This window comes from Athene cunicularia (assembly GCF_003259725.1).
Source record: "Athene cunicularia isolate RWA chromosome 1 unlocalized genomic scaffold, athCun1 chr1_part2, whole genome shotgun sequence".
NCBI lineage: Eukaryota > Metazoa > Chordata > Aves > Strigiformes > Strigidae > Athene > Athene cunicularia.
Window position 1 is genome coordinate 82,015,139 of NW_020799092.1, and position 9,110 is coordinate 82,024,248.

A 9,110-nucleotide genomic window follows, 5' to 3' on the forward strand; every position below is an offset into this window, starting at 1 on the left:
CTCTGCGGTCCCCAGCAGCCGGGGGGTTTTCTCTCTGCCGAGGCAGCCCCGCCGCCCTCCGTCCCCCTCCTGCCCTCAGCGCAGTGCCGGGGGGTGCACACGGGTGCTCCCCTCACCCTCTCCCAGGCCTCCAGCTGTGCCGGGCAGGGAAGGCAGGCAGGTGCCGGGGCTCAGCGCCGGCATCGCTCCAAGGAGTGCCCGGCCCCATCCCCTCCTGTGCCACCACCAGCTGCCTCCCCCACACCACACCCTGCCCCAGCAGCCCCGGGGCAGCCCCAGGGCTCCTCTTCAGCCCCCCCAAGCACCAGCATCCCCTCGATGGAGCCCAAAGGGAGCGGAGATGCAGGATCTCGCTCAGTGCTGTATTTTATCAGCAAGAGATGGGTTAAAAACAGAAACATGAATGAAATCTGGTTTTTAAGTAGAAATTAAAGCATGGAGATTAAGTGAACATTTAATAAGGTGCATTTATGGCTACTACAGACTTGCAGGGAAAATGCCCAGACACTGCTGCCTGGGTCTCCCCGGGGCAGGCGCCTCCGGCCCTCCCTCCAGAGGCACGGCCGCTCCTGGGCCAGGCTCAGGGGGACTGTGATTCACGCTTCCTGGCGCCAGGAAGATGCTGAGAGCTTTCCAGATTTGCTGCCTGGATGTTCTTACGCCACCAGACAGAAGCCCTCATGACTTTAATCTTTGTGAGTCAAACCTGAACCCTAGCAGCATTGTGTTTCTTTTTTCTGCAGCAAAAACAGAGGACCTGCTTCTCCCCACAAGGAAGATTTTCACCCTTGGGGTAGGTCAAGCCCTTTGGGAGAAGGTTTTTGTTGCTTCTGCTTTACATCTGTGGCTCCACCAAGCTCAGCTCTTGCTGTTGTACCTGTTAACTGAAGATTTACAACCCCACGGAGCAGAGGTGACCAGCAGCGGAGCAGACCCTGCAGACCCGCAGCAGGAGCCATGCACGGGCTGCCAGGAGGCCGAGGAGGAGGAGGAGGAGCAGCACCTCCGCAGTCACCCAGCCCTGGTCTCGGAGCCACCGAGCAGCCGAGCAGGGTCAAGGCCGACAACAGCACGTGTCACGTCAGCGGGCAAAAGGGAAACAGCCACGAGGCTGCCCAGGCTTCGGCGGGAAGTGGTCGCTCTGCCCCGGGGGTTTCCGAGGAAGCTGGTGACACGCAGCAACAATGGCGCTAGCAGGGAGCCCTGGGGCCCCGGCCAGTCCCACGCCCTTCCTGAACAAGCACCCCCAAAGCCTCTCAGCGTGGCCATCCCCAGCACAGCGCCCTCCACGCATGGGCCATCCCTGTGAGCATCTCCATGGCCCCACTCCCTGCCCCGGCCCTTCCCCACAGACTCTCCCAGAAAACGAGTTTGATGAGGGCTCAGGTGTCCTCCTGCCACCCAGCAGTTTGAAGGCTGCCCAGCGCGTTACAGCCCCCGCGCTGCCGGAGCAACCTCCCTCCTCCTGTCTCGGGGTTCCCACGCACCACGCACCCCGGCCTCCCAGGAACAAGCCAAGTCCCCACAGGGCCATGTGCCATCTCTAGGCACAATTATCAATAGCAGCAGAAATCTTCTCATGGTTCCAGATCTCTCCACAACTACTGTTCTTCATTTCTTAGGGAAGAAGTGACACCACGGAACCGCCGCAGCTGTCCAGGGAAGAGCAGTGCGAGAGGGCACCCAGTCAGCACGTGCCCAAGCCTGGTGGCCATCTGCATCCCTGGGCCTCTGGCTGTGCCAGCTGGGGCATCCCTGGCCGCAGAGTCCGGTGGGTGTGGTGGGGTGTCTCTCCTCTCAGGAAACACCCATGTGTGCAAAAGCCCCGCTCCTGCCACACTGTCCTCCAAACACCAGATGGTCTGTTCCGTGCCTGCATCGTTCATCCTGACACAAGCCTTGATCACTGCCCACCACACGTGGGGGCTGCAGCAGACCAAGAGCGTTTTCCACTTCACATGTGGATCCTGCCAGTGGAATCCCGACCCGAACATGGAGGTTAAAGCCAGAGACAAAGCAACAAGCCCGAGCCCGGTACAAAGCGGAGGCGTGCGGCAGCCTCTCGCTGGGGGAGGGAAGGCCTGCTCCTCAATGTGCACCATTGTGCTCTCTGGGCTTTTAGTGACTCCTCCGTGCCAGAGAATAAAGCTTCTCTTCAGCCGGCCCATCACGTGTCCCTCAGCCTCAGCACTCCTGGGAAGCCAACCCCACGCCCTCCCTGCGAAGCCCAGTCCAACCACACACCTGCCCGCTAGCACACACAGGTCATCCCTGCGCGGGCACCCCACCACAGCTCGATGGGGTCCTTCAGCTTACACCCCCACCTGAACCACCCCAAGTTCGGCACACGCCGTCCATCCCTCTGAAATGCTCTGCAAGCAGGAAAGATGGAAACCCCCCGAACCCTGTGACAGGCCACCACCAGTGTTGAACACGCTGCTTTGAGGCAGCCAGCTAGACTCAGCCTTACCTTCGTATGGAGCTTGGCAAACTGCTTGTCATCCAGCAAAGTCTGGGTGTACACACGCCTTTTGTACCGGAACTGCAAGAGGGAAGAATGTCAGATATGAGATGAACAAACCCGACTCAGCATCAAACTGCTCTCGAGCAGCTCCAGTAAACGTCAGCTCGCATGAAGACATTCAGCCTAGACCTGAAAACAGCACCAGACACAGAATACGCTGTTCTCGTTCACAATTTGCTCTAATAGTTAATTGCTTTCTTCACGAAAGAAAATCTGACCAGCTTGTCACATGGATCTGTCTGCTTTCAGCTTCCAGATGGTGTGGGCTTTGTTCTGCTTCTTCCTAATTAATGAGGGATCTCTCTAACAACAGGATGGTTTTCCCCAGGATGGTTCTTACACAGGTGGCTAGACCCGACTTCCCTGTAAGCGGACTGAGCTCTACACCTCTCACTGAGGGATCTTCTCTGTTCCCAGACCATTTCTGCTGCTCTTCCCTGTGCCATGCCTCTTTCTAACGTCCTTCCAACTACACCCACACACTGCTCCAACACCAACCACTTCCATGCCACCCACTCCTAAAACCAACTCACCACCTGTCAGGGCACACGCTGAAGGGCGACAGGGTCACGCTGTGCCACAGCATCACACTGAAAATCACTTTAAGGCTTCTTGACCAAAAGGCTCACAAATTTTCTTTGGAAACTTTTTTTTCCACAGTGAGAGTCCCTCCTTTGCAAGCAATCCTTGTCCCTGTATGTTTGTGATTTGGCTGACTTAGCACGTACTTTGATGGGACCTCGCTTACCAAACGACCCGCACAGCGCAGTCACCATTGTTACATTCTCTGCCCAACTTTGTGTAATCAGACTTTATCAGCAGTGATTTTCCATTGACACCCAGATCCTGGGGGTGACCACATCGAGCTTGACACCGGTCCCAAAGCAACCCCACTAGAAATGCATCTATGCAGTGCTGGTGGCACTGACAACTGCTCTGCATCATCAATTAGCTAGCCAGTGGCACTCATCCTACTGATGGTTTATGGTGCTAATCCTGAACCTGAATACCATGTAGAACAAAATCAAGTACCCCCAGGTGGCTGCTACCTTTGTAGAGTTATCTTTATCAAACAGAATTACAGTTTCCTTAAAGAATGAAATTGGATTTGGCTAGATCTTTTTCCAATGCATGCATTGTATTCTGAGATTTTGAATTGCTATGAACTTAATCCTCCATCAGTGTTTCATTATTTCAGCTGGAACTGATACCAGGTTATCTTTGGGCTGCAGTTACTAAGCTCATCCCACTTACTTTTCAATACTGGGAAAATATGAGCACTTTTCAGTCTATCACAAACTTGTACTACTGGGCAAATGTTTTCTTACACAACTGGGTTTTTTTAATCATTCCAAGGTAAAAGTTGTCTTGCCTACTGATTTACAGACATCGGTCCTTTGCAGACGCTGACAGTGCCAGGGGTCTCTGTGCACCCCTAGGTGGTCCTGCCCCCACCCTTGCTCCGCGGGCGTTCGGCTCCCAGCGCCCGCCCGGGGGAAGGTCACAGCCGGGCTCCGGGCTGCGCGGGCAGGGGCCGGGGCAGAGCATCTGCGGGGCAGGGCGGTGCTCACTGCCACCAAAGCGCGAGGCAAAAACCTCATCTGCGAGGAGCGGAGCTGTACAACCTGCAGTCCGCTGCGCAGAACTGAGCAGCAAAACTCCTGAAGAAGCGCCTGGAGCGGGCTGTCGAGCCTAAGCGAGTCACATCCCCACAGCCCCACAGTTCTGCTCCAGGAGCTGACCCGCGGCCAGGCTCGCACGGGGGTGACACACAGGCACGGGAATTTCCAGATCTCCTTCAGATCTACGGGGTGAACGTGGAATGATTGATCATGGTGAGAACACCACGGTAGTACCTCGTTAAGAAGGACACAACAAGTTCTGACAGCAGATAACCACCGGTGAGAGAAGGGGGATACAGGCGGCGCCCCCAGACGTGCTGGGGGGCAGCAGGGTCCCGGCCATGGGGCAGGGGGACCCCACCGGGTGCTGCCTGGCCACCAGCACATGCACCACAGCTGCAGGTTCATCCCCATAAAGGAACCTGGAGTATCTACACCCTTCCCTGGCACAGAACAGTCACCATCCCTTCTCTCCAGGGAGCTACTGCAGATACCTGCTTTCTAGTGTCATTTTTCTGACAATATGCACAAAGCCCTCATTTATCTGATTACCTTCATATGCAGCCCTGAGGCCTAATTTATCTTTTGTGTTCAAGAAACCTCAGTGGTATCAGCACAGGATTATGTCTTGTAAATAGATTCTGGATTTTTGGTTTTTCAATAGGATTCTCCAGCGCTCAGCTGCCATTCTTACCAAGTTATGAAGAATCAAAATGACACAACAAATATCCATGTCAAGTTTGCATTTAGATGTGTGTGATAAAACATTAAGTGTGGACATTATGCTAAATTATACAAAAACAAAGCATTAAAGCCTGACATTAAGAAATTTACTACCTCATAGGTTTATTTGCAAGCACTCTTAATGTTGTTCCAAATGTTTTTGTCTACATTAAATGTTAGTTTGCTACAAAATTGTGCTGCACTTTCTTTCCAAATTAGTCAGGATTAGTTATAATAACAGCATTCACGTTTGCATTTATAATAGCTCATGCAGCTTAAACATGTAATGCTTTCCAAATAGCAGAAGCTCCCTCAGTGACTAAATCCACGTGCAGGTAACTGGAGTCCCGTTACGGCCAGTGGGGATGTCCCCAGAGACAGTCAGCGGAGCCCAAGAAATGCTGCAGGTCACCTTGGAATAAAAACCTACATGCCATCACCTGAATCCCAGCCCAAAGGAAAACCTATAGTGAATGTAAATAGAGTTCATTCAGTTAATTTCTGCTCTAGTTAATTTTCTAGAGCAGAAGATAGTATAGATTACCCTCCATGCTCGTCCCATGAATGAGGTCTATTCAGGGACAGTCATTTTGCTGTCAAAGCACACAGTTGCATTCTAGCCTCTACAGTGACTGTAAATTAAATAAAACATCAAATTCAAGTACTTCAGCCTCATATTCAAAAATCTCCCTATGATTTTCCCCCTGTATATGGGACTGGCTTTCCTGCTGTTACTGCCATTTCCCATGATAGTTATGCACCACTAGAAAATAAGAGATTTTGATCAACAGGGTCAAGAAAACAGGGAAGTTGTTTCATGGGGCTGACAGATGTTCTGGAGCTCTTGAGCAGAGTCTGGAGCTCTTGAGCAGAGTCACGAGTAACTAAAACTCAGAGGCATTTGCCTCAGCTTTCCCTCAATGAATTCTCCATGAGTAAACAGACACCCACACAAATTTCTATGCTTTCACTCCAGGAAGGGAAATGGGGAAAAAAAGGGGAGGGGGACAGGGGACATTAATATCTGTGGTGCCTACAGAGACTCCAGTGGAAGGGATCGTAGAAGTCCTACATACTTATGTACGTATATCTATCTATCTATCTATATACATATATATAGATATTCACACATTTTGAAAAAAAAAAAGAAGACAGCTACCTCCAAGTATGGGACAGGAGTGTCTGGGTTCAGGGGGTACTCCCTCAGCAGGCGTTCCTCATCCAAAAATTTCCCAGCCCTGCCGTTGAAGGCCGGCTGGAAGAGTCCATAGTTCAGAACATCCTTCAGGCTGTGGTTCAAAATGCAGAGGATGCGCTGCTTGGAAACCCACACTGGAACGTCCGGATTCAGCCGTAGACACTTCTGTGGGAGACACAGAGGGCAGTTAGAGCTGAGTGTCTCCAAGGCCCTGTGCCCCAAAGAATTAGAGAAGGATGAGACTTAGCAGGTCGCCCCTAATGCACTTTGTGGGGTTCAGGACAGACTCAAACACTGTATGTTATAACATGCTATAAAATATGAGAAGTGTCAAAGAATATCTTATGGCCTAATAACAGTTTAATAGCAAAACTTCATTAAAAATCCCCAATAGTGTGTGAAGAGCCTATTGACTTCTCCACCACGGACCTCATAGGTGAGAAACAAAGGAGGGACACACGGCAGCAGCCTAAGCCCTGCCAGGAGCCGGAGGCATCTGGCGAGGTCTCCGCAGCAGGAGGAGGAGAGCAGAGCCCTCTGCCTCTCGCAGGGAATGTCACACTTCCCCATCCCACCCCACTGCAGTGGGTTTCCGGGACTGTAAGCAGGTTCCCTCCCCCCTCAGGACCCAGGTCATCAGATATTTACAGCCCATCACCCCCAGGCTGTGTTTCCCACAGCTGTGGCTCCTGGCTGCAGGGTTTTGGTGATGCGAGTGCAAGCCAGTGGTGGGGACCCGCCTGGCCCACCGAGCGGCACAGCCCGCGGGGGCCACGGCACCATCACGGATCCCCCCCGCCACGGCGCTGTGGCCGCGGGCTCTTGCGGGCAAAGGCAGGGGAGAGGCGCCTGCGCTGCCAGCAAGAGAGCTCGGTCTTGCAACAGCCTCTCCTGGTCAGCAGCCACCTGCCCTCCCCGGTCCCTGGCTCTGCATTCTGGCCCTCAGTCCTCCCTGTTCCCATCACTTTGTTTTCCTCCCTGTTTGTTTCTCCTCCCCCTCCACACCTCCCGGGGGAGGAGAAGGCAGCGTTCAGTCTTCTTCAGTTCAGGGCGCAGCTTGGCAGCCCCGATTTTCGTGCTGGAAGACAAAGTGAAAAACCACCCTCTCTGCCTCTGCGGGGCTCCCCCAGCAGCTGCTGCTTTCCCAGGCCGAGTCCTGCTCCACTCATCACACGGAGGCACTGCGTGCTTCTGCCCACCCTCGTTACTCCCCCGGCCCCCGCCATCGCCCCGCCAGGACAGGCTGGAGGTGCAGGCCGTGCCCAGGGCACGGGTGCCGCACGGATCCACAGCAGCACGAGCACGCTTTGTCCGTGAGGGTCTTGGAGAGTTGAGGCCTGAACAGACATGAGTTTGGATTTCCAGACGGCCTGACCCGATCCCCACCTTCTCCCGGTGCTCACCCCTGGGCCCAGCGGCTGCGGCAGCCCCGCTGCGCTCACCCCCAGCACCAAAGCAACCGCACGTCCTCGCTCACCCCTTCAGCCCCACTTGCAACTTCCAAATTTCACCCCAGGGCCTGTTTTGGTCCCTTGTCCCCTGAACAGCATCTTTTTGGTCCTGTGAATTAAACATGCACTGTTTTGAAAAACTTAGAGAGCTTTTCCCAGAGAGAAGCCGTGACCCTGGGGGGGCACAGGGCAGGAGCCAGCCTGCCCGCCTGCTCACCGCCACCCGCGAGGCACAAAGCCACCGAGCTGATGTTACAGCTCATTTTTCTCAGGCATGGATAACTTGCACTTGGCAGCGTGAGCTTGTCCTGCAAACAGAGGTCAGCCTTATCTATTTCATCGCTGACCGCATTAAGCGAGGCAGTGCCCTTATCAGCTACGGCTTGTCCTGCTGCAGAGACCAAGGAAGAGGAGTCTGCTTGCTGGTGCAAGAATTCAGGAGTTCAAAACCTTTGAGAAACGCCAGCTCTGTTCTCTTTCAGTCCTCAAAGAGAAGCAGAATACATATCATTCTTTCAGGGACCTATAAATAAAAAATAAACGTCATCTATACCTTCCTACTTTAGCCTCTAGGACGCTTCCTCACTGTCAAATTCTGTTGTTCAGCATTAAAATATAAAGCTAATGGGAAAGAAGCGCTGACAGGCAGATGCACACAGGCACAAGCGCAAGCACTGGCTGAAGGAAGATCCTGGCATAAAATCCACTGAATTTTATACCAAACTTTATACTGCAGAGACATACTCTGGGAAGCATTAACATTTCATATTTAAGAGAGAAAACAACTTACACCCCACAGAGTGCCTCTTTCTGTCATTAACCTGCATCAGACATCAGAAGGAAGACGATGCCCACTTCAGCTGTGAGGTCAAAATGCTGCACAGTGCTCTGTGGGCATAATCCAGCCACTTCAATGTCTCTTACGACTTTCTCCAAACACCACTGCACGTATCAATGACTTTCTCACATCAGAGACCCTGCAACGAAACTTCCTTACTCCACTCCACGATGCAGCACAGCCGCCCCGGGAGGCACCCAAAGGCACGAAGCTCATCCCACAGCCCCTGTCCGAAGGGCCGCGAGGGACATCTCTGCCTCTGCGGGGACGGGCAGGAGAAAGCGGCCCTGCGCGTGGAGGGACGGGGCTCGCTTTGCTCCAGGAGCCAGAGCCGCCAGGGCTCCCCTCTCCCCGTCTGACAGAGGGGCACTCGTGCTGCCCGGCCTCCCGCACGGGCGGCACAGCCCCGCAGCTCCCACCCCGGCATCGGGCTGGCGCCGGGCAGCGCAGGGCTGGGCCACCCCAGCCCCGACGCCGAGCCGGGCGCTGAGCCCGTCCCCATCAGGAAGAGGAGCTGAGCCCGGCAGCGGGGGCCCTGGCATCGCCGCAAGGGAGACCTAGCCCGGAGACAGCACGTCCTGCCGCTCCCACGGGCGCGGGCAGCTTCCGACCCCAGGGTGGGACACTCAGGTCAACATTAATTCTAGAAGAAACCAACCTGCCTCGCACAGTCCCCAGCCTGCAGGGGAAGGAAAGGTCTCTGCCCCCCTCAAAACCGAGAGGCTCAGTGCTGCTCGGAGTGTCAGTCCCCAGA

At 54.2% G+C, this 9,110-nt stretch overlaps 1 protein-coding gene across 1 annotated transcript in view; it reads right to left on the reverse strand.

Annotated features, from left to right (window-relative positions):
• Window positions 1-9,110, reverse strand: part of LOC113491120 (SH3 and multiple ankyrin repeat domains protein 3-like) — a 26,752-nt gene that overhangs the window by 10,541 nt on the left and 7,101 nt on the right. The window contains exons 2-3 of the mRNA XM_026867822.1: window positions 6,029-6,232; window positions 2,471-2,542 (exon numbers count right to left, since the gene is read on the reverse strand). Of these exons, the coding sequence (XP_026723623.1) occupies window positions 2,471-2,542; window positions 6,029-6,232 (276 nt within the window). The remainder of the gene's footprint in view (window positions 1-2,470; window positions 2,543-6,028; window positions 6,233-9,110) is intronic.